Here is a 25,214-nt window from a genome sequence, read left to right on the forward strand (position 1 = left end):
ATAGTGGAAGACTGTGTTGTACGAATAGAAAAGACAAAAACTATGCTTTAATAAACATTCTTTATATATATATGTTCTATATGCCTATTTTAACCCAATGTTAGCAGTTGATTGTAATTTTAAGAAATGGAATTCTGTCTATGTTAAAATTCTCTCATGTGTAACCAATAAATGTAATAAATGTGTAGCTGTATATGAATAAGATCGTTTAGAAATAGACATCTTATATTTTTGAAAAAACACATCCATAATGGTGTGAAATTTTATTTGTTTCAGCAGATAATAAGATTAAGCTTGTAAAATAATGGCTTTTTTTAAATCTAAGAAGCTACTTTTACTGTCCAAAAATTACAAACCAAATTTTACCTTGCAATTTGAAAATAACACATTTATGAAAATTAGAAAAGAATATCCTATTACTTGAAATTAAACGTCATTTATTAAACTTTTATGCACAATTTACTTGTATGTCAATGCTAGAATAAATTACGTATATATTAAATGTTATGTTACGTGTTAATTCATTCTATGATATTTTAATAAAGTTTATTTAGTAAAGTTAATTCATTTTGCAATTTTTAAATAGAGTTTATGAATGATATGTGTGATCCATTGCAGCCTTACGGTTATCTTGATTTTCTGTACGAACCGATTACATGCAATAATAATTTTTAAATAAAACTCATCAATAGAATTACTATGTTATATTCTTGCAATTTAAAGAAATTAAAGAATCTCTCATTTAAAGAGTTTCAATTTCGCGGGTATTAAAGAGTTTATATTCATTAATCAATTTTATTTAATCAAATTAAAGTATGAAACGCATATTGAATTACTAATTGCAGATATCCACATTTCAGATCCGTAAATTCTGTTCGCATTTTGGTTTAATGTATCATTTCTTTATTTGCAATTTATTCCTTTATTTGATATGATCGTTACTGAAAACATATTTATTATTTATCCCTCAGCACAGGTTTTCCAAGAATTTGACGATTTCTGTTCGTAAACGAGTATGAGTGACCTGTTACAGGGCCTCCCACTCCTCATCAACCGAAATTCGCTACGGCGCGGGGGAGTCAGTTTAGTGTCGAAAATTGGAGCGATTAGACGTGTATGGTGTCACTCTGTGACAGGTGTCCATTTATTTCTCTACATAAGTAGTATTTTTATAATGATTCTTTCATTGTTCAAACTTACGCTAATGATAAATTCGTTCAATTATCATACGTTTTTACTTAATATAATCATTATAATCCATTATTTGATTATCTTCTTTTTTTCGACCATCTTTTCGGTTGTTATATTTGCCGGCAACTCATATCATAGTTTCCAAGACGCAGTTCAATCTTGATCATTGTTTCATTTTTATATAATTTGTTCTTTTTATACATTTGTTCTAATGTTTTCGTCTTCTTTTGTGCAGATTATTGCTTGATCGCGAGATAACTTTCGAGGTATTAGAAGGACGCTACGAAATTCAAAAAGATGCCGCGAAATTCAAAATGGCACCCCGGTGGTCGATGATAAATTCGAGATCTTTTCATGGAAATTTGGTAATACTTTTGGTTGTCATTTCACTTTTTTCAGTAGTTTTTAATAGTTTCTATTATATTCGAGAAAGAACACCACCATAGGCTGGTTTGAACATGTTCTGCAGATCGCGTCTTTTCTTGCTGCGCAGCTTTATTTAACGGACAAGAAAAGCCAACCATATTTTATGTTGGTATATTTAAAACTCTAATGGCGGACATTTAGTTTGGCGGGCAATTTTTACAAATCATTTAAATTATGAAATATTCATAAATATTTGACAATTTATTCAAAAACTTTGACAAAATATTAACAAGGGAATATAGTTTTTGATATCCTTGATATGATATTTCTTTATCTTTTATAAATGTATAATAATTAATTTGCAGTTTTGAAGGAGCAATACATATTTTCTTCGTAACCTTGTATTTACTTCATTTAATTCTATTCTATTATATTTTACATTAATTATTACTAATTAGAAAATAGTATTCGATTAAAAACATAACAAGTGTAAATTTTCTATTTTTGAATTTAGTTATTATTACAATTTTTTGCTTAATACGAATCAGTCTTTTATCATCTTAAACTTTGAAAATAATTAATACTGTCATTAAGAAGAAATTACAATATTCTATCGTTTGTTACAGGTTACTTCCAGCATTCACTTCTTCCACCGAAATCGGTGATACCAATTTGATGGCAGCTTGGTAACGACGTTCCTTGGGTTACAACGATATTGAAGACAATGTTCTTCGCGTCTAATCGTGAGTCGCATGCATTTTTGTTCTTCTGGTCACTCAATCATGTCGTAGGATGAAAGGTCCGAATCGACACGGGTTGACTGGTTGTATCACGTAGAATTTTTGACGAGCATAGTGACCGCGGGTATTTATTATACTCGTGAGTAGTAACATTTTCTTGTCTGTGTTTTATTTATTAGTTCAGGATAGGTTTTCTTGCACATCGCGTTTTTAAATGTTGATGATAATGTATTAACATATGTTGACAATTAGCATACTTATACACGATTAAAAATTACAGAATATATTCACTAAAATTATTTACAAAATCAAATTATATTCAATGTGACTATTTATGAAGATCAAATGTTCATACAAGAATGTGTATGAATATTGAAATAAACAACGAAATGACTTCGTTTAAATATTTTGTAGTGGAGAAGTTTGGTACCCTCAGACTTCGTTAATATGGAAATTCAATTCTGATTAAAGTTATTACAACGTTGATAAAGATTATAAATGATATTTATTTTAATCTTTTACTCTATAATGGTATGGAGCAGTTTTATTATTTGAGCATACACAGTATAATTTCAGTAAAATTCGAAATATAGAATATGAAAGTATATGTTGAAGCCTAACTTTGTCCGCCCGTTAAGATAGATATTATAAAATTTCACGTGCAAGAAGACACTTCGCGACAGGCAGATTTCAGAATCAAAACAAGTTTTGAACGTTTCTTTGTGTTTTCAAAGATGTGTTTTGATAAAGATATCGCCTGAGGATATTTCGATTAATAGAGTTCATTTAGAGTCCATTGTTATTCATTGGTATAAATATTACTTGCATCGAATCTTAATTTATATTTGATAAATATGTATATTCTTCGTTAATTTCCTTCATTTTAGTTTAACAATTTAATTGTTCATTGAAATAATAAAGTAAAATAAAGTATAGCATTATTAAAATTTCAAATGAAATTAGACTGCAAAATCAAATTAGTCCGTTAGATGCAAAATATAATAGATAGGCTAATCATATTTTTAGCATAGGATTTTCAGGTTTAACTCCTTCCATGTTCATTGCCTGAATCTCACTCACGTGCCCAGGTGCTTCTTGGGTGGGAAGAAGGCAATGGGCATGACGATTAGTCTATAAGCCTCACAATGTTTTCAGCGACTGACATTGCGTTAGCGTATCGTGCACGACGTATTTTCCACTGTGTGTGTATGTGGTTAGGTCGTGGAATTGCGTCGTTTTTGCTTTTTATTATAATCTTGAAATACTTATGGAGTTCAGAAATATGAATCCAATTACCATTGGAAATATTCAGTGCTGATAAATACGTATAGTGAATTATAAATAGTAATATTACTAATCTCAGTATAAACTACAAAAAAATTAATAATTGATTAGAGTTCGACGATTTCTTCTAGTAAAATTATTTCTTTAGATGATATACATATACATGATTATATACGATTATGAGTATTTAATTAAAATTGAAATTTAAATATATTTGGATAATTAAAGTTGAAATATACAGAATATTTTTACGCAATGGTCGCTAGCCATCGTCAGTCGATTTCAGGAAAATGGTACGTACTTTAGAGTGTGAAAGTTGTATGCCAAACTCGGGTGTCAGAGACGCCCCGGGACGTCTCTCTAGTGTAGGCTCTTGCGCCCGGTTATGTGTGAGAACCATGGAGTGAGTGTGTTGGTGTGCTGTCTGTTTTGCTACTTTTTAAATATAGGGTTAGGTAGGATAGGTAGTATACCTTCTGGTGTGAGTGTTAATTATAAGTAGGTAGGGCCGGGCAGGTTGGCACAGTCTCTGGTCGGGTAGGCGCGATTTCGTGTGTCCAACCTGTTTCAGGAAATTTGATTTGAAAAATCGACGGCGAAGCTGGGAACAAGAGTTGGAGCATGCCACTCAGCTTAGGCTTTGCCTATCGGTTTTTCGAATTTCGCGGTCGTGATCGCGAGCAGGAAGTCGATTTCGAAACGAACGTTTATATATTGCTCGAGCGCACACATACGAACAGATAGCGATCACTATGACCGTTGGTCATCCATGTTCACTTGAATTGACTCGCGCGATTTAAATTTTTAGTTTACATTTGCGGGTTATTTTTTTGTTTTCCGATTAGAAAGACTCGAGCTAGATTTAAGTTTCAGCGGGCATTGCGCCCGAAGAAAGAAGAGGCTATGAGCCGAAGAGGCCCGGCAAATTTGTCATAGAAGAGGGCAACTACTAATGGCTTTCCATCCTGTGAATTTCGGATCACCCAAAGCATGGAAAGTCATTCCCGTTACTATTTTGTCACTATGCTCGCTTGTAGTATTTGTAGTAGTAGTAGTAGTATTTTTTTTTCTTTTTTTTTTGTCGGTGTACATGTCGGTTCACCACCATATTGGGCAAATCACGGTTTTTGTATTAGTATTGCAAGAGATTAATTATGGTTTGAATTAGTGTTGCGAGAGATTGATTACGGTTAAAATTAGAGTTGCGAATTATAACATCGCGATTGTTTTTAGCAATTTTGATTATGGATTGTCAGAATTTTTTAGAGAACGATACATTGATACATATTAGCTTTCGCATGGCTGCCCTGTTTGAGCACGGTAATACGTTTGTGAAGATAACATTTGCTAAATTAATTTAATAATTTAATAATCTGATTTGTTCAATCTAATAAAATAAATCTAATAAAATAAAAAAATAATTTAATAGAATAAAAATTTATCATATTCTTGATGAACTTCGATTCATAAGAAATAATATAACAATTTTGTTCACGTTTTATTAAATACGTTAAATTGGTAGGTAGATACGATATTCGCTTTTTAATCCCTTATAATATATTACATTTTTATATAAAATGAATCAATTTTATATATATCTAATTTTCACTTTAGATCTATACATAATAAATTTTAGTACACCTAAAAAATTTACAAGAATTGTATTAGTTCCTAAAAGCTATTTACTAAGAAATTCCGCCATCGGGTCGTCTTCACGTTGTCGCTTCATTTGAAATGCTTCGATCTCATCCATTGTTGGTTCTTTAACTTCATACATGCTATTGTAAGGGCGTTTTCTTTCATTCATTTGTAGCAGCCTTTCCGCTTCCTTTTGTCTTTCTTCCTCTTTTTGCAATGCTTGTTGTAATTTATCTTGTTCCTGTAACTTAGCAGCTTTTTTCTTATTCTTTCGTTTTTCTTTCTGTTTTTGTTTTTTCTCCTTCCTTTTAGATGATTTCGATTTTACCGGCCTTAATACCTTTTCTTCTTCATCCGAGGATGTATCGTTACTTACAGATTTTTCATCGGATGAATTTATCGTTTCCTCGTTAGACTTTTCTTCCTCGTTTACTGTTTTTTTAATTTCAATAACGGCTGCTTCGGCTGTCTTTTTACCTGCATTTCCTGTACAGTATGAATTTTTTATAAACGAATGACAGCACTTATATCCCCATTTACCAGCATGCCAGTAAGAACCCCAAACGCAAGTATGATTATTTGGATATACATCTTCTTCGTACTTAGAGCGAATTATTTGTCTGTCTTGTCCTTTGATGATCTGCAAATAAATACAAATTATGAAAAATAATATAATTTAATTAACCTTCACAGTCTAATAATATATGAATATACGTACTTTTCCATATCTGGAATATTCGACATATTGTTCTGTTTGTGCTAGTAAAAGAGAAGGCGGAGGAGCATCGAGATGTTCTTTACCCCCATATTTATTAATTATACTTTCACGAGCTTTATCTTTCAGTTCGTCGCGTTTTTTATCATATTCCTGTTTAAGTAATTCCAATTTAGTGGGTTCAGCGAGTAAATGAACGTCAACGCCTCTTTCATGCGCTTCCCATGCAAACAATTGAGCATTTGAATGTCGTTGTGTATCTCCCGAGAAACGCGCAAAATTTTCACCTTTATAATCCACCCTGATACATAATACAGCTACTTTAGTATTTTTGAATAATGTAATAGTAATACAGACGATAACGGAATGTATAAGATAATTTCTGCATACTCTCTGTCTGTGCCGGTATAAGGATTGTCACGCATGGATCTCGTTTTAGGATCGTAATATGCCGAATTTGGATCCAAGTTTCTTAGATACTTTGCTGTATCTTCTCTAATTCGTAGATTTCTAACGGTAATACGTTGTTTAGAATCTACTTTTGTCCCAGGCATATCAACCTCGTCAACATATTTGTCCTCATCTTTATCCGAATCCTGTTCATCATTCTCTTCCGCGTTTAACTTTTCCGCACGCATTTGTCGTTTTGCTTCTTCAATCTTTTGATATTCTTCGATAATAGCTCTATGCTGTGAAGGATCATAACCAGCCCACCTACATTAAATTAATATATTCAAAATATTGTTTTATATTAATATTTATATTTAAAATTTACCAAGTATTTCAGTATGTACTGTATCGAGTAAAGTTCAAGATAAATCACCTGTCTCTTTTGCCATCGTAGTCCGTAGATAATTCTGGTTGAGTAAACTCATCTGGTGCTATATTTGCATTTGTGAATTTTGCCCCTATTTTACGTGGACGTTCCATACATTCCTTTTTCTTGTGAGTTATTGCTCCACAATTTTCACAGGCTCCTTTACGATACTTTGTTGCTACTTTAGATGAATCTACACCACGTTTATACCATTCGTCTATACCGCTATACTGCTTTTGTTTTTCAGGCTGTGGTCTTTGATGTTTCAAAGTAGGCCCCTTTAAATATTATATATAAGTAAGTATTATATGTTTTAACGTTATGTGCGCTGACTATAAAAAGAGATGTCAATTTCTTTAAAGAGTTAATGCATACCTGTGCGCCAAAATACCATGGCGTAGCACTAATGTATTGTGGAATGTGTGGATTAATATCTTTGCCTTCTTCATCTACTGCAGCTGGTGCTGTACCAGCTTTTCTCGCTTCTTCTAATTCCTTAGCCTTTCGCCAATCTTCTCGGCTCTTTTTCTTGGGTTCGTCTTCGAAATTGCTTTTGTTCTTTATAATTTTTGACACAGGTACATTAGCTAGAGTATTAGCCATTTTGATAGAGACAATTAACGTTAGATCAATTTTAACTTTGTAAGATTATTTAATTTCGGTGTCTTGCTCGTAAACTGACAAATACTGGAACTAACCTATACATAAGATAAAATCTAACGACAGACGTAAACAGTTATGGAGTTTGTGTTACGTGTTCTGAAATACCAATCGTGTAAAAAATCAGAAGCCATAAACGAGCTAGTCTATGGTTATGCCCTCTACTATTTGTGGTCGAACTACAAATAAGCTGCGTGGTCGAACAATGTTCAATTGTAGGTAGGAAATGGTAACTGTTATACCTTTTGAGCAGCATCTGGTTTCTGGTTTAATTTATGTACTGTAGTTTAGTTTATTCATATTGGCAACCCTGTTTTCGATGACGTCATTGTAAAGTTCCGAAATTGAAATCAATAAGTGGTGTGCAATGTTGTGTGCACATGATAGTCGGACCGAAATGGTGATTATATCAAAACAATTTGTCAGAGTGTACGGTTTTTATTTATTCAGAACGAAGGTGTAAATATTAATTGAGAAAATGGTACGAAATACGAAGAGAAAGCTGGCGATATTCGCCGGAACGTCGAAGTGTTTGATATACGTGAGTGGATATTTTTCGTTTCAGCATGTACACTTTCGATGCCATTTAACAAGAAGTTATTCTCTGTATTCTAAATTGGAGAAAGTTCCTTTCGAAATGAAAGTACAGCGAGAAGTGGATCGCAACGTTCAAGCGTTTGCTTCCTATTTTGATAAGATTTACCAAAAACTCGCTCCTTTATTTCATAATGATCGCGATTATTTTGGTCTTAAGATTAATTTGTATGATTTACATCTGTGGATGTACGTTGTAAGTTGGTACACTATTTAAAACGTGATATTTGTTTCAGGCAGAAGCAAAGTATTGTGCCTCTGAAATGCCTGGAGAAACAAAATACTATGAGTGAGTTTCATACACGTAATTATGTTTATCTTTTAGTAAGTCAAAAGGGGGAACTTTTCTCTTTCTTTTTTTTTTTTCTCAAATAACGAAACGAAAGACGACTAATGAACGTAATTAAAAAAAAAAAAAAAAAAAAAAAAAGAGAGAGAGCTAATGAAAGGGGAAAGAAAGAGGAAGAAGAAGAAGAAGAAGATGGAAGAAAGGAAGGAATGTTCAGGGAGGAAGAGAAAGATGGGAAGAACGAACGTGTAATTACATGTAAATTCATTTTAGGTGTTCTAGAACCGAATATTGTTGCGGTATTGGTTGTTGCGTGTCACCAGGACTACATTTTCATCATTTATGGTATTATTGGTGCGCAAAACAATTTCACAGATCATTCTGATCGACATCTCTAAAGAAGATACAACATTTTTACGATATTCTCACGATTTTTTGTCGTTCGTTAGGATATTGGTAATAATTATGTTCCTGGTATGCTCCGGCGGTGGCTGGTGGTATCGATACTGGTTACAAGGAAGATACAGAGCGGCTGCATCGGCTATTCCGACTAGAACTACGAACGCGCGAGTCCAAAGTTCTCTTCGAGGGTCGACGTGTCAAGGGCAGAGGGCTCGTATTACGTACAATTCTGCGAGAAACACTGTATTATTGCATCGTATGTGGAAAGGCGAGTGTACATTTGTCTGGTAAATAATTGCGACGTATTCGATGTTGATCAATTTATTTGTGCTCTTAGGTCCTCAAAGAAACGGAGCGATGCCCGCTCAATACACCGGTAATGCGACAACATCGGGCCATTATCAGAACATGAGCGTTATGTTGAACGATGCGAACTGTCCGTACTACCAATTATATGGCCCACCTCCAAGCTACGAAACTGTGATAGCTCAAACACGTGGTAAGGTATCAAACGCGACGTCACCGGAATCGACTAGCGCGCGATCGAGTTCGTTCGTTGCGCCAGCGAATTCGAACGTGTCCCAATGCTTCTCTTATACTTGCAATTTCTCTACGAGATTGAACAACAGTCTGGATCAAAACACGCAATACTCGAGTGGCGGTACGAGTTCTCGGCAACTCGAAGGCCGAGAAGGTATTCCATTCGCGCATTTTCCACCGTATTGCGCCGTCGCAGACGGAAGTACGAGGCAAAACGTATGCATTCCTTTCGCCTATCAGGAACAACCGTTCGTTTCTAGAGATACCTTTAACCCTCTGTATCAAGCTAGTTCCATACACTGTGTTCCGTATCCGATGGACAAATCGTCAGACACGTCGGATCCAGAGAATCAAAGTTACCAAGTGTCGAACGCCGAAAGGTACGCGATGGTAAATGTCGATTGCACGGCTGGTAGTAGCAGAGAGCAAGGTATTTGGCAGTCGGACGATCGTTCAACGTGCAAAGTACGCGTTAGCCAAGTAAACAGAGATACGGATGACAGTATGGAGAAAAATCTGGGAGAACAACGAGAAAATACATCGATGGTAAGAGGGGCGGCGGGCTCTGCTTCTCCGCTTAAAATCGAAGAGAATCAGTCGGACGATTCGAAATCCGTGGATTGGTTGGAAAATTTCGATTCCGAGTTGGCAAAGAGCCGTCGAGTGTACGGCGGTTCTTTAAAAGCAAGCGGCAGGTACGCCGATAAAGAAAGATGCGAGGAATATTCCGTTCAAAGGGCTTTCTCGAGAATTTTGCCCCATTCCTGTGACGGACTTATTAACACAGAGCCAGCTACGGCATCTGTCGATGTATCTCATAACGTAAGCTCTTTGGAAGAGAGAGCCGACTGTAGTGCGAGTTCTTTTCAATCAAATCCATCCAATAATGTGATATTAGAGCGTTTCGGTTCCGACGGCGCGTCTTTCTCGATGGAAAATATCGAGAAACTTGAACAGTCTCATTCCCGTCTCGTAAACACTAGTACAAATTCTGATCTTGAAAGTAAATCTAGATTAGACAGATCGAAATCACTGGACTGAGCAGTTATGGAATACTTTGCTATCGTACTACGCGTATATGTAGTGCTTATTCTTCTACACGTTATTGATTCACGCGTATTTGTGTACGATCGTGTTAGCCGGAAATCGATCGTGTTAACGATTTATCTCATAAAGTTTTCCTGTAATCGATATAACGAAATCAAGAGAGCGTCGCGGTATTATATGTTCTCCTTTTTAAATACGAAACTCGTCGAGTTTCGGATTTAAGAGTTGATCGTTTATCGAACGACAAACAACGCTTAATCTATCGTTTGTCTATATTCCAATATACATTCCATGTACTATTATTATCCTCTCTTTTTCGCTCCTTATATGTATATGTGTATAGCTATGCGCCAGATTCTCGTATTCGAACAAGAGGCTCACGGGACCATATTTGACACTGTTCAGTTTGTCTCGATTATTTATCGGTTACGGGATAATTTGTTATCTACTAACAGTCGTTAGTACAACGCAATAACGCGTGACTCGATTGGATCTCGTTTTTTACGATACGCGATACTGCCAGAAATCTTCGGTCAATGTCCTGTTCGCTCGAACGATGGCTCCGAGCTGTAAACGTTAATCGGTTAACAAATATTCCATTATATTTGTATCCTTTTTCCTTCCTTTTGCGAACGAGCTCAACCAATTCCAATTACGCACAAGGGCGTCGCTCGACGCTGTTCTTAATCGTCCTACGTAAACGTATCGGTATGCCAATAACACGTTAGCACACCTTTTTCTAATCTTCGCACGAAACGTCGTACTTTACAATGCCACCGAACAGTTTCTAATTCTAATTATTAGGTTAAACGTTATTATAGACTATTTCGTATGTCGTATTTTCAACAGAGATGTTACGAATCAAGATGGTGTTTGACGAGATCGGTTCTATTCCCTTTTTCGAACGGAGGAACCGCGTAACTTGCTTTCCGATTCGATCGAACACCATTTACGTGTTGCGTATTTCTTTCGTGTGCACGTGAATACAATTCCGTGAACGTTTAAGGATTCTTCGTCGATATCCTTGAAGATGCAGCAACTCGATCTACGTGTAACACCTTACTAATTTTAAGATACGCATATGCTACGAAAGAGTTTCTCTTATTATTGCTTTGTCAGATGGGATCGGAAGAACGAGAGATGTACGTTACCGCTCACAGGTATCCGAACATTCTAGTCAATTTGTACGAACGGTATACATTACGCCTCGTAACGATAGAACCACCCAAAGTCGTTTAACTCTTATATTTTATGCCAAGTATTTGTAAACATTAATGCTACGAGAAACGACGTACATCGCGTTTGAACTTGCTATTTTTTAATTAAATTATATTCCTGCGCCAAAGTGTTTGGATATTTTTGAGCGATAGTACATACACGTGTGCGTGCGTGCGTGCGTGTATGATTGCGTCTGTTTGCTGCGTTTGTTTGCAGGCGAATGGCTGGCCGATGACGGCCGACAGGCTAAAAGGAGATGTTCGAGGATATAGACTAAGCTAAGGATGCGAGGACGGAGTAGGCGATGGTACGAAACGCGAGAAATCCGGTGAAAAGTCAAATCTCATAGAAGAATTACACGTTCGAATCCGGCTTTACGGATTACCATATCTCGCGAATGTCTTTATTTTTACTTATCGGTTATTGTTCTTCTCAATTTATACGTAGATCGTAAGAACGAATCGCGCGAACCAATGTCACTGACGGTATAAAAAGTGGCAAGGTCGGACAAATGATAAACCTGACAAATCACATTTTTATAGAGAATCGATTTTTATATTTAGTATGCCTTTTGCAGACTTTGTGTTCTCGTTGCCTCGTCGACCACTTAACAAAATTATTGATAACGTAAATTAGGTGCGTTTAGTATTAACGAAATCAAAATACCGTACTATTCGTCTCCTATCGTTGAACAACGTCATGGATTTATCATTTGTTTTCAAGAAGCTTCTATCTTCTCTTCTCTTTCGTATACGTTCGTTTCGTTTCACAAGACACTTTTCTCGTTGGCCAGCAAACAACGTGAAAATCAATAAAAATAAACTTATTATCGTATCCTTCCCATGATCTTGAAACGAGAAAGCACGTTTGCCGCGGATAGACGGAACAGTTTAGGCAGGTTTGTCCGACGACAGCTGCGCGTCGGAATTGCAGTTATTTTCGCAACACGACGAATGCAGTTGAAAGCAGGAGTCGCCTTGACGTACCATCGCGTGTCTAAGTTTCTGATTCCAAAAGTTTTCGATTGTAACAGCGGTCCAAAGAAAACAGTGTACGTGCCAATAACGAGTCCGTTAGATAAGGTAATGTCGTGTAGGGCAAGTCGATCGATCTCGTAACAAAGGAGAAATATAATGACATATATATATATATATATATATGATATATATCGTATATCATATATTATATATATGTAGTATTATTAATTAAAATTATATATAATTAAATAAAAATTACATACACAAAACGCGTGCGTGTGCATGCATAATTATTTTTTGTAATCGATCCGAATGGACGAGCTATTTTAACAGTCCGATTAAATAAAACGCTAATTAAATAACGCATAAGGTATAAAGTAACGTGGCCAGTTACTATCGTTCCGGATTACGGGGGTCTTCTATAGATTCAGGAAACACTATATTTTGCGTGCGTGCGTAGCCTGCGTGTTATAGCTTTAACGATCGATAACTAGTCCGAATGATCACTTTCACCGTAACGTGCAATCATGTTCGTATTAATATACTGTAAGATATATTGTACCTCACGAAAAGGGTTGTCTTTGCTGAAATAAAGACAAAATATTTATTCACGTACGAGGCTTTTAAAGTCGATCGATCGAATTTCTAATTTCATTTGTGTAAACCAACAAGAACCAAGCAAAACTGAAGTATCGTTTCGGAACGTGCTATAAAGTCGTAGTAACAAGCTGTTCATTTCTGACCATCGAATCTCTGCCTTTATTTCTTTTCCACTAAATGCAATTTAAAAATCACAGTTGTCTCCTCGTTCATACGAATTACACGGATTCAAATTGCGCGTTTCCATCGAATCTTTACCCTTCATACGTCGAATATTAACTTTTGCAATTAATTCTTTACTAGCATCATCTCAAGTTCTGTCTTTCAATTTCCATGGTTTACACGTCCAAATCGTTTCCTTGAATTGTGTTTGTAGACGTGTAAAGTTATTCTTACCTGCATGATAATGCGTTACCGATTGCGCAAGAAGGAAATTAATTCTATCTCTAGTGAATATACAGGATGGTTGGTAACTGGTGGTACACGCGGAAAGGGGACGAATCTACGCGAAAAAAGAAGTCGAAAATATAGAATAAAATTTTTTGTTTGTAATTTTTCCATCGAGACAACGATCTAAATTTCTCGAAAACAAAGTCTCGGATGAAAAATTTTTATTCTATATTTTCGACTTCTTTTTTCGCCTAGAATCATCCCCTTTCCGCTTGTACCGCCAGTTACCAACCACCCTGTATATATATAGAGAGAGATAGAGGAGAGAAAGAGAGAGAGAGAGAGAGAGAAGTAGAATAAACGGAAACAAGAGTAGGCTTCGTAGGAACCGGTATGATCGCGTGATATACGATTGATTGGAAAAGTACAACGACACGTTTTTTTTTATCAAATTCGCAGAGATAGAGAGGAATTGGAAAAGGATTACTATAGTTAGATTAGAATGGTAAACGGCGTAGTTACCGGCACGAGGCGACGCGACGGTAAAAGATGGCAGGTGCACTGAGGCTCGGAGGAAATCAATATTGAGAGAAGATAGGTAGAGGGGTTGAGGTGCGTCGAAGCATCCCCATAAGAGAGAGCCACGGAAAGTTAGGAAGGCCGATATAGCGGCTGGGCCGAGGAAAACGCTGGAAAATGTCATAATCTCGAGGACTATAGTTTCGAGGGTATAGTTTCGAGCAATACCTTTCCTCTACTTCATTTTCTATCCATTTGTCTTCTGCTACTGAGTTTGTCCACCTCTATTCCGCTCCATCGCACTGTCTTTCCCTCTTCTCCCTGCCTGTCAGAAACCCTCTCGTCGTCCAAGCTAGGATTCGTGCTCGGCAGAGTGAATCGATAAATTTGTAAGGTGATAGTGCGCGAATTGGTGATTACGCGATCGTGCGGGGCAAGATGTCGGTGAAGGTGAGTGATTGTACGCGTTAAAAATACAGATGGGGAGAAAGTTGGCCCGAGTTGGATGACACGGATGAACTTGGATCGAATCGATTCCATCGATGCTGGAAACACGGTCCACTGGCTCCTCCTTACGTTTCACCATTTTTCGTCCTTCCGAATGTCAACGTCGTACTTATATACCGTAGCTGCGGTTGAGCAAAGATAGAACCTGCGGTAATCGGTTTGGATTATATATATGGAGTCGCATATTCTGGCCCTGAATTTCACGCAAGACGATCGTGTGCACAGTAAACATAATCGATCACTGATGTTATCTTGCGTATTATCGTATGCCTGTATGTATATGGTACGCGCGCGAGTCTGAATAATGTTTCTCTCGTTATCGCTCGATAATACTATGTCACTGATACGTTCTGTTAGTATCGTACGACACGCAGAAATACGCAGTATAAAAGGTAATATCAAAATTATCGTGTTGCACAACTAGTGAGACCGAGTAATCGTGCGTGCAAGACGCTCGTAACAAATACGATTCTCGTTGGATTTGTCAGCCCTTTAGATAATAATATTCGGAATGTGATGGAATCGATATCGTAAGAGGCAACCTGTATGCTCGCTGTAATGCTTCATTTGAAAAGATTGAAATCGAAGAGAAATTAGAGGGAGGTTTTTACGAGCCCTTCAATCGTCAGACTTTTATATCGATGTTTAAGCTGGAAAGCGGTTACGTCGAACGGTGGTTGCAGACGAGACGTTCGCCATACAATTGTTTTAAAAGGGAAACGACTGGCTAGCTCTTTTTCTTCAAACGCGAGTGTCGTGAACATAGCGGAACACAATGCGAGACGAAAAGCATTCTAATCGTATTAACGAGGCTACAAGTGTCTATTTCCTGCTAGGAGGTCAGAGACGAAACAAGCAACTCGATTGTAGACGCGTGCGCGCGCTTCTTCAGATCCTCATGTTTGCACGCGTGCAGTTGCCGCGTGCAACCAGCTTGCAGTTTTAACACGAACGTTCGTCGTGTTTCTCTCACAAAGTGTCTCTCATCGTTGCTTCTCTTTTTCGTCAGCCATTGTTTGATCTCGCTTTCGTTCAAGGAAAACCAGATTTTCGGTCAGTCGGAACCTGTTAAGCCAATATCGCTAGACTGCGGATATTTATGCAAATTCACCATTTTTATGAACACGATCGAAGAAATGGAATTTAATCCGAAATTTGTTTCGAGTCTTGTAAATAGCGTAACGAATATTTCCGATGTTTTTTTACGCATGTTTACGCGTTTAGTGCAAATTAGCCATGTACCTTTCTATTAATTATACGTCAGGTAACGAAAAACGACTGTTCGCGTTGTAATTTCATTCGATGCACAGCTTGATCTCGATTTGAATTTCGTTGTCATAAACAAAGCGAGTAGAAAGCTCATCGTATGTACACGGAAATGGAAACCTTTTACGGGTGTATTCTGCGTGTCACGCGAAACATTGGAAAATTTCAATAACATTTTTTTGTTGTAGAATAAAATTAGTAAGATTGAAAAATAAATATAGACCCTGTGAACAATTATAGACCCTGTGAAATTTAACGCGCGATGAAAATTCAATTTAATCAATTTTGTATCACGCTCCAGATTTCGTACACCGATGCGTGTATATTGTTTTTACTTTCGTTTTTGAAACGGTGACATTGGAAGCTTTCCTCGTTGTTGGAATATCGGCGCGCGTAATGTAGCGTAATTGCGAATATTATACAAATTGCTGTTAAATTGGAGAATATCGCGGGGGATCGAATATATGTCGTTGCTGATTCTATTCAATTCCATTCGTAGATAAAATTAAAGTCGATGATTTCAGTATGTTTATTCCGTACGCGATTTCTGACGAACAATCGTATTTTTCGTCTAATTTCCGTATGCGAAAGCCAGGTATTTGTTTCGATTTAAGGCTCGCTCGGCGTTGTGTATTTTTAGTTTTAGTCTAAAAATGTATCGCTACGGGCAATTTCGCCACTGAATTTTCACATTGCCGCCTCTTCTGTGTCGGGTCCAAGCACTTATACGTACATTCTCCATCAATCCACGTTTTTAATTTGCAACGCGATGTTTCCATTCGTTTCGTACCGCGAGACTTTTTGAAAAAGCTTCGCGAGTAATTAATTACATTATCTGGTATTCGACAGCTATTGTGTAATAACGAGACTGGTTTAACGTTATTTTATCTTCGGTAAAGTCGTTCCGTGTCAGCGCTTATAGAAAAAAGTATCGTTTGCCCTTGCACACTGACGTCCCTATCTATGACGAATAAGAAGAAAATTTAGCAACTATAAAATGTATTTATGTCTCTAGATGACGATGTTTCAACTTATTTATGGGTCTTGTCTTAGATGATGATGTACAAGCAGGCCGAGTTCGAGGACGAGGACAGCAGTAGCATTGGTTCCGTAGCTTTGAACAGCGAAGGCATCAGCACGTCGGCCACGCACATCAGATACAATTCGGTTGGTTTCTACACGAAAGTGAAGCAATTTAATCGAGATAATAAAGTGCTCGTACACGTGTGGCTGCGAGATTTCGAGTCAGCCATCGATAGATATTCGCGATGAAGGCGCGTAACGCGAGTTACGAGCGACGATTCTAACGTTACAGTGATAAGTTTGCGAATAATAGTGCAGCGGCTTGAGAATAATCTACACGTTGTTACATACAACACGCCGTGGCTCTAAAGTGGTACAGGCGAAGTTAGAGAGATTCCGTTGCTCGGAACAAGACGAAAATAAAAGACAGCGAAATAGTAATGTTTGTTTTTGCGAAAGTCGCGTTTGAGAGCTTCTCGATTTTATTACTTGCACCATTCTGGAGCCACGCTGTAGCTATGTCTGTATATCTATTCGTATGTATTTTTCGTATTCAGGGAATCTCGTTGTGGAGAGCTAGGAGCTTGCTCGAAAGATGTCTTTTTATCATTTGCGTGGGCCTTTTGATCATGGTCGTGATGCTGTCGATAATCATCAGCAGCAAAAACGGCTGGGAAAAAGCGCAAATACTTCGTGTCACTTCGCACGAGGAAGGTAAGCTGTGCAACGACGATTCCAAAACGTTAGGTCGCAGGATAATACGCCGTAACGTAACGTCACTGCACGAATCGATATCGGTACTGTAGAAGAGTCTTAGGTCATCTATCATAGCGATCTCGGTAATGACGATTGTATTTTCAGACGATGTTCTTGTGTGGTTTTAACGAAAACGAATCTCTAGTTATCGCTGCCCTTATCGTGTTACATCTTTGCTTTCCCGCGCTCGTAAATTCTAAATACCGTGAAATCGGTAAAAGAAAGCGCACGATCTGTATATCGTTAATCCGTCAATGGGTATTATCGATGAATTATTATTTTTCGAAAAGTGGTTGATTTTGTTTTAGATGGTACACACTGTTTAACCGAGCACTGTGTCACGGTGGCTGCTTCCATTATAAATAGCATAGACCATTCGGTCGATCCATGTAACGATTTTTACGAGTACGCGTGCGGTGGTTGGATCAAGAAGAATCCCATACCAGATGGAAACAGCATGTGGGGAACGTTCGATAAGTTCGAGCAAGACAATCAGCTGGTTGTAAAGAATGTTCTTGGTAAAAAAAAAAAAAAAAAAAAAAACTGAACCCTTCGTAGGTTTCTGGTGATCAAGGAGCTTTTTGGAAAAAGGGTCTATAGATAGCGTTAAACGTCGTGTTTCGAAACGCCGAGGTCGAATTTCACGTTACTTTTTTTTACAGAAAGCGCCTCGATCATAAGAAATCGGTCGGAACTTCCACTCTGACTCGCTTCTACCCTTCATTTTTTCCCCTTTTAACGTAGAAAAACCATTCGCCGAAATGAAATCGAAGGCCGAGAAGAAAGCAAAATATTATTTCCTCTCGTGTATGGACGCAAACGACACGATCGAATCGCTTGGCGCGAAACCAATGCTGGACTTGTTGGATTCTATCGGTGGCTGGAACATTTCTGGGAAATTCAATCTAAGCGAGTGGTCGTTGCAAAACAGTATGCATATTCTGCAAAATGTTTACAATATGGATGGTTTATTTACGTGGGCGGTAAACGAAGACGATCGAAATAGTAGCAGGCACATTATACAAGTAAGATACCAGGATGGATCTTTCAAAAATCAAATTGGAAATAATTCTATTGAAATCTCGCCAAAATATATATGCGATATGCGGAATTGATTTCACCGCAAAAACGCTATAAATTTTCCAAACAACTCCATATAATTGCACAATGGTATAATATATTAGTATGTAACATATCATAAAGTATAGTAGAATAACACGATAACATAGTGTATAATGACCTATACATATGTATATGTATAATACAATTATTGTACGAAACGATTTACGCTTTCAAGATCGATCAAGGAGGTTTGACGCTGCCAACCGCCGACGATTACCTGAACGTCACCGAACACAGTAAAGTGTTGGCTGCGTATTTGGAATACATGACGAAGGTATAATGGCATTGATTTGCGTTTCGTTTATCTCGATTCCATTGTTTTTCGGCACCTTGTAATCTTGTAACCGGTGAATCGAGTACAGGTACTCGTACACGTTTGCAGATAGGCGTGCTGCTTGGCGGAGAGGCGAATTCGACCAGAAAACAGATGAACGATGTGATAAAGTTTGAAACGGAATTGGCGCGGATCATGACACCGCCGGAGGATCACCGAGATAAAGAAAAGCTTTACAACTTGATGTCTCTGGATGAATTGCAAAATAACGCGTCTTTCGTAAGTATTTCGGATCGCGTTTCTGCCACGTTCCTCTCATGCTTCTGCCGCAGTTTTGTCGTGAAATTATTATGTTCGCATTTTCGATAAATTCAGTAGATTCTCGATTAACCGAACGTCTCTATACAATCGGTATGAGACGGTAAAGAAAAGCAAACGTTATCACGAAGATATAAGTCTCTTGACGGAGGTTCTACCGTATCTTTACTATCTTTATAGCCATTCAATTAATTTTAGATGTCCTGGGTAGACTATTTTCAAAATGCGACGCAACTCGTTAACAAAAAAGTAACCGGCCAGACAAAGATCGTGAACTTTGCTCCAGAATATTTCGTTAAATTGTCCAAGCTGGTATTAGAGTACAACAAAACGAACGATGGGAAAGTGTAAGTATTTTCTAGAAAGCCTACGCTGGTTATCACGTATCCTGTCATTCTCTTTTTACTTTTTAGTAGGGATGGGACCTTTCGAAACCTCGGAAACCCAGGAAACTCGAAACTTTCTACTATTTTCGGAACCTTTCAACTCGAAACTTTATGCTATCTATGTCATTTGAAACTCCCGATACCCGGACGATAATTTATATAAATATTCTTATTTATCTAACAACGAGTCGGTTGAGTTTCTGCTTACACATTGGAGCTCGTTTCGATTAGTACGATTTCGCGATAATTTGATTTTCCGAAAGCAAAATTTGTCTTACAGGGATTGACAGATTTCAGTTGTTAGTAAAACAGACGATCTCGAGAACTGACAACAAAAGTTTCGTGTTTCGTAAGTCTACGAGTTAGGTTTCGATCCATCTCTCTACCTTTTACCCTCCAACCTTCTTCTCTTTTTACTTTTTCTCTTTCTCTTTCTCTTTTCTCCCAAACAGGATACTGAATAATTATCTGGTTTGGCAAACCGTGAGATCTTTAACTGCCTGCCTGTCGAGACCGTTTCGCGACGCTTACAAGGGGCTGAGGAAAGCTTTGATCGGTTCGGAAGGCCGCGAGGAGCAATGGCGTTATTGCGTCAGTGATACGCATAACTCGATGGGTTTTGCGATCGGTGCGATGTTCGTTAGAGAAGTTTTCCATGGAAAGAGCAAACCCATGGTTAATTTACACTCAGTATCTTTCAATGATGATAGATATACGTGCTCCGAGGAGCACGCGTTCGTACAATGTCCACTTTAAATGGCGATCTAATCGATTGCAGGCGGAGAAGATGATCGATCAAGTGCGCAAAGCTTTTATCAAGAATCTGAAAAATCTCGATTGGATGGACGCGGAAACGAGAAGGAAAGCCGAGGAGAAGGCGAACGCGATCACCGATATGGTCGGCTTTCCTGATTTTATTTTACGTCCAAATGAACTCGACGAGCGTTACAAGGACTTAGTAGTTAAACAAAACGAGTACTTTCAAAATAATATACGGGTGAATAAGTATAATTTGCGGAAAAATCTAGAGAAGCTCGATCGGCCTGTGAATAAAACCACTTGGATAATGACACCTCCCACGGTGAATGCTTATTACTGGCCTACGAAAAATCAGATGGTTTTTCCCGCTGGTATCCTACAAAGTCCATTCTATGACATGGAGAATCCTAATAGCTTGAATTTTGGTGGTATAGGAGTAGTCATGGGACACGAACTGACCCATGCATTCGACGATCAAGGTATGACGTGTTCTCAAATGTTTCTACGCCAGTAAAGCAGAAGCCCATTTATCCGAACAAGGCGGAGAATACACGTTCGTACGATCGAGGTTGCGCTCAACCTTTCCCGATGGCAAACGCCTAGCCGTAAATTTGTATAGCTGAAATTGAGCATGGCAATTTGTTCGTATAAACGAGGTTTCGTTGTATTTTCATTTTGATTTTATTTGATTCGATGCGATCGACTATCGATTATTTCAAACTAGGAAGAGAATACGACTTGCACGGAAACTTGCATCAATGGTGGAACAACGCTACGATAGAGAGATTCAAAAATAGAACAGAGTGTTTCGTGGAACAGTACAGCAATTTTGAGATACATGGTCGACACGTAAACGGACGACAAACTTTGGGTCAGTTACAATTATTAGACTACTACGGATATATGTATATATGTGAAAATTCATATTTTTACAAACACAACTGAAAAAGTAGGATCTAGTGAAAATATTCTATGCATTTTTACGTTTTTAAATCTCTTACAAATGTATAGAAATTCGCAGTTTAACGATATCGCAATCGTTTTCTTCTAGGAGAAAATATTGCGGACAATGGTGGTCTCAAAGCAGCGTATCACGCGTATCTTTCAACGCCGAGAAGCTACAAAGATCAACTACCTTTACCTGGTCTTAACTTGACGCATCGACAATTATTTTTCGTGAATTTTGCCCAGGTAAATTGTCGTTATCTTATATCCATGACTTCTACAAAATATTGTCAACTATATTTTTGGATCTGACAGCATATTCTCGCTTTTAATTGTTTAAAGTATTCCTTGATAACTCTCCATCTGTGATTTTCAAGTTTAATCATCTTCGTCGATAAACGAACGAAAAGATTGTGCATTAAGGGATTAAATTAAAGAAAGAAAGAATGGGATGAATTTAAAAATAATTTATTGTTACCAGGTTTGGTGTTCCTCCGTGATGTCCGAGGCGATAGCTCTCCAAATCGAGAAAGATTCCCATTGTCCACCAAAATACAGAGTGATAGGGTCACTCTCGAATCTGCCGGAGTTCGCATCTGAATTCAACTGTCCCGAAGAATCGCGAATGAATCCGATTCACAAATGCGAAGTGTGGTAATGCATCGTCTATCTGGATTGTCTGTGTCAATGTGGAACTTGTGTTGTTCAACTTCATCGCCGATATATCACGAAAACGAGTCGTTGTAAAAGTTGAAACCTCTCTCGCTTCTGTCTGTAGAGCAACTGTCTCTTCCTTCGACGTTTTCATCTTTATTCGCTTACAAGTTGAGAGTAGCGAATGAAGCGAACGAGAAGAAGCAAATGTTATGCGTGGTTTGCTAGCGATCTGTTGCAAATGCATGAAGCGCGAACCTTTCACGAATAAAAGAAACGTCGAAGAGATAGAAGCGACGAGCACAACGAATTCCGTTGCGACCACGTGATTTTATCCGGTATGAAATGTTAAACGTCCATGTGCTGATTCGCACTGCTGATTTATTCGAAGACGTTGGAATCACAACGAGTCGAGCATACGCGAGTTCAAATGCATTTTTAGTAAGCGTCGAACGAGTGTAATTTCAATAGGATCGTGTCACTTTTGAGATTTCGTAATTCGAATAAATCAAACATCGATCGAAGGTCGGCTTATGCGCGTTCAATGTATCGATCCTTTTGTTCGAGAAAAATCGATTAAGCCAGCTCTGAAGCTGGATTAGAAAGGCACTAGGACCACTATATGAATCGTTAAATTTCCTTACTCGACTATTCGAAATGCGTCACGACGCGCCAATGTTTTTCATTAAGAAATTAATTGACTGTGGTTCATCGTGATCACTGGGGACGATTTAATCCATCGAACCAACTGACCGACCAACTTGATCGACGTTTTCTCATAAACGAAAGCGCGCATTTCTACGTGATAAGTGATTTTTCACTTTTATACTTGAAATCAGTATTATCAGTTCGAATCGTACGATTCGAGTAAATATCAATGATGTTACACGCTGCACACATAACACGTTTAATACGCTTGTATATACCTGCAGAATATAAAGACGCATTCATATTACCATCCAATTGACACAGTGTATTGTTCCTACAAGCAACGAGCAGAAATTTTTAAAAAGTGAAAGGAGATATGAGCGAGGAAACAGTTTATTCAGTTGGAACTCTTCTTCGCCGTTCTGTTCGTGTCGAAGAAGCGATTCTCACCGATCTCGATGAGCCATGGCGATTATAAACGGCACATTGCTGTAATTTCTGCAGGCAGGAAGTTAAGCTCTAGCGTTAAGCTTAAGAAATTTAATTTTCTAAACAAACTACATGCTATATAGTTATACATAGGATAGAAACAGTACGTCGAGCCAACGACGAGTGTAATTGAAAATGTTGCTACGAACGTTCGAGCAAATATTTGTTTATGCGTATACCTCTTGCCATGTGAAATTCGATAGTTGAGCGAATGTTTTCCTAGTCTTTAACAAGTGCTGTCTAGTACAGTCCTTGGTCGTCGAAACACGCGTTAAGATCAACTGTCCATTGACATTAAGAGAAAAAAAAAGAAGAAGAAGGAGAAAGAAAAACATGGAAATGGAAGCAAAGTTAGGAACATTTAAAACTATCAGCAAAATAAATATAATTTAAGCATGATCTAATATATCATGAATCTTCATTTTCTGATGTTCGTTCAACTATCGAACGAATGTTCGTAATTGATAAAAGAAAGGCGATTATCGAGAAATGTTGTATATTTCGTGCTCGACAAATTTTCTTTGTCCTCGTTCAATGACGATTAAAAACGTAAAGTTGACGACAGTTGTCTGTTGTGTCTTTTGCGTACCTACATATTATACAAAGGAGTGCGAGAAGAATCGACAAACGATTTCGTGCGTCAAAGAAGAAGTCTTTGAAAATCGACGATTATGTCAGCCATTCTAATATTACATAGTATTTGAAATCATATTTCTTAATGACGCACGTGTAAATCAAATAAAGGACAAATTAAATAATGACACGAAGATTTTATTAATTGCAGGGAAGAAGGATGCGATACGAGAGATTTCTCAAGTTTTCATTTCCTTTGGTTTCTCCCTCCTTTCCTATGAACCGTCGAATTTACACCGAAGATTAGCACGCAAAAACGATATTTCGAGAATTTAACAGAGGAATTCTGAATTTCACATTGGATTCTCGACTTAGTTCGTCAAGAAAGTAATAGAACTATTGTCGGTCAAATTGTTTCTACGATACAGCTTGTTCCTTAAATTGGTAAGTATTCGCATCTCACTAACAATTTGTATAAATAGAACGTACATACGTAGTTTTTGTATCTGTTACGAGAAATGCAACAAGTTATAACGCCAAAGAAATAATTATTTTCTGAATTTTTTGTTTCATCACAATGTCGAAGAGTTAACAGTTTCACGATTGTCAAATTTCTTCAAGTTGGACTTATCAGCAACGAAAAAGACGCGCAAACGATATTCTCGGTGTCTATCGCTCATGGTCAACGCGTATACCGCGATACGGCCAGTAATAAGTTTAAGAAAGGTTTATGATACATTTGGCTCGCGTAAGTATTTGAACACTTGCCGTAGAAAATTTTCACGAACACTTTAACATAAAACTAAAACGAGAAAGAAAGTCCACTCAACAATAAAGATTCTTTCCTGTTTTCCTTCAGCCTAAGAAATTTTCCAACGATGCGATACGATCGAAAACACAAGAGCGTTAAGAAACGTAAATCTTCTATTCCTGATTCCACGGGAACGAATCGGGTCGCAAGAAAATTAGCAGCAACTGTTTCGTTTTAAAACAAACCATGTTTTCTAAGCATGTGCTTATCGTGTTACACGCTGCTGAAATCTACTTTTTTGTAACCCGAGTATCGCTGAACAGCTTCCTATTATAATTTTCACATCAACACGTTTCAAATACATAAGTGATCGATTTCGTAAGCAACGAACAGATTATTTTAGGAGAAATTTTATAATTTGAAATGATACGAAATGATATCTCGTCGTCCATCGTTATTAACATTATCGAGATTTCATGTGCGGATCTTCGTGCATTTATGGGAAATTTAATTCTGTTTCAGTCTGCGAATGTTTATACGCCAATCTCGCTGCTCTTTCGATCGGCAGAAAGGTTTTTCGATGTTGCGAATACTTTTTACCGTGTTCTTCGATCATAAGGAGGGCAGACAAGTACTCGCGCCTTTTGTCGCATTGCTTCGAGTTAATTTGAATTTCATAGCAACCATCGCATAGAACGATATAGTGTGTACGCGTTGGAAGACCGTACGAGGAATCTGACCAATTTTCCGTGTACC

The 25,214-nt window shown here is 37.6% G+C and overlaps 3 protein-coding genes across 11 annotated transcripts; 2 read left to right on the forward strand and 1 right to left on the reverse strand.

The window, feature by feature from the left end:
- Nucleotides 1-1,032: 1,032 nt before the first annotated feature.
- On the forward strand, nucleotides 1,033-13,093 carry LOC126873158 (uncharacterized). Of its 5 annotated transcripts, XM_050633747.1 has the most exons (7): nucleotides 1,033-1,136; nucleotides 1,427-1,556; nucleotides 2,184-2,300; nucleotides 8,242-8,294; nucleotides 8,568-8,648; nucleotides 8,744-8,964; nucleotides 9,034-13,093. In XM_050633747.1, exons 4-7 carry the CDS (start codon nucleotides 8,269-8,271, stop codon nucleotides 10,275-10,277), a joined length of 1,572 nt encoding a protein of 523 aa, XP_050489704.1. In that variant the 5' UTR covers nucleotides 1,033-1,136; nucleotides 1,427-1,556; nucleotides 2,184-2,300; nucleotides 8,242-8,268; the 3' UTR covers nucleotides 10,278-13,093. The 5 variants fall into 5 exon arrangements, with proteins under 5 accessions (XP_050489704.1, XP_050489705.1, XP_050489702.1 ...); XM_050633748.1 differs by lacking the exons at nucleotides 1,033-1,136; nucleotides 1,427-1,556; nucleotides 2,184-2,300 and adding an exon at nucleotides 6,912-7,048; XM_050633745.1 differs by lacking the exons at nucleotides 1,033-1,136; nucleotides 1,427-1,556; nucleotides 2,184-2,300 and adding an exon at nucleotides 7,755-7,952.
- On the reverse strand, nucleotides 4,987-7,534 carry LOC126873156 (pre-mRNA-splicing factor SLU7). Its single transcript, XM_050633742.1, has 5 exons — nucleotides 7,127-7,534; nucleotides 6,758-7,029; nucleotides 6,325-6,648; nucleotides 5,938-6,235; nucleotides 4,987-5,859 (listed from the first exon to the last, which is right to left on the reverse strand). Exons 1-5 carry the CDS (start codon nucleotides 7,352-7,354, stop codon nucleotides 5,260-5,262), a joined length of 1,722 nt encoding a protein of 573 aa, XP_050489699.1. The 5' UTR covers nucleotides 7,355-7,534; the 3' UTR covers nucleotides 4,987-5,259.
- LOC126873152 (endothelin-converting enzyme homolog) lies at nucleotides 9,044-23,895 on the forward strand. Of its 5 annotated transcripts, none has more exons than XM_050633733.1 (13): nucleotides 9,044-9,195; nucleotides 16,814-16,927; nucleotides 17,341-17,497; nucleotides 17,830-18,057; nucleotides 18,284-18,564; nucleotides 18,837-18,935; nucleotides 19,044-19,214; nucleotides 19,452-19,600; nucleotides 20,092-20,314; nucleotides 20,418-20,877; nucleotides 21,123-21,269; nucleotides 21,450-21,589; nucleotides 21,825-23,895. In XM_050633733.1, the coding sequence occupies exons 2-13, from the start codon at nucleotides 16,814-16,816 to the stop codon at nucleotides 21,999-22,001; spliced, it is 2,346 nt and encodes a 781-aa protein (XP_050489690.1). In that variant the 5' UTR covers nucleotides 9,044-9,195; the 3' UTR covers nucleotides 22,002-23,895. The 5 variants fall into 5 exon arrangements, with proteins under 5 accessions (XP_050489690.1, XP_050489691.1, XP_050489688.1 ...); XM_050633734.1 differs by lacking the exon at nucleotides 9,044-9,195 and adding an exon at nucleotides 14,058-14,196; XM_050633731.1 differs by lacking the exon at nucleotides 9,044-9,195 and adding an exon at nucleotides 14,064-14,437.
- The last annotated feature ends 1,319 nt before the right edge of the window (nucleotides 23,896-25,214 follow it).

Source organism: Bombus huntii, chromosome 14, assembly GCF_024542735.1.
Source record: "Bombus huntii isolate Logan2020A chromosome 14, iyBomHunt1.1, whole genome shotgun sequence".
NCBI classification, from domain to species: domain Eukaryota; kingdom Metazoa; phylum Arthropoda; class Insecta; order Hymenoptera; family Apidae; genus Bombus; species Bombus huntii.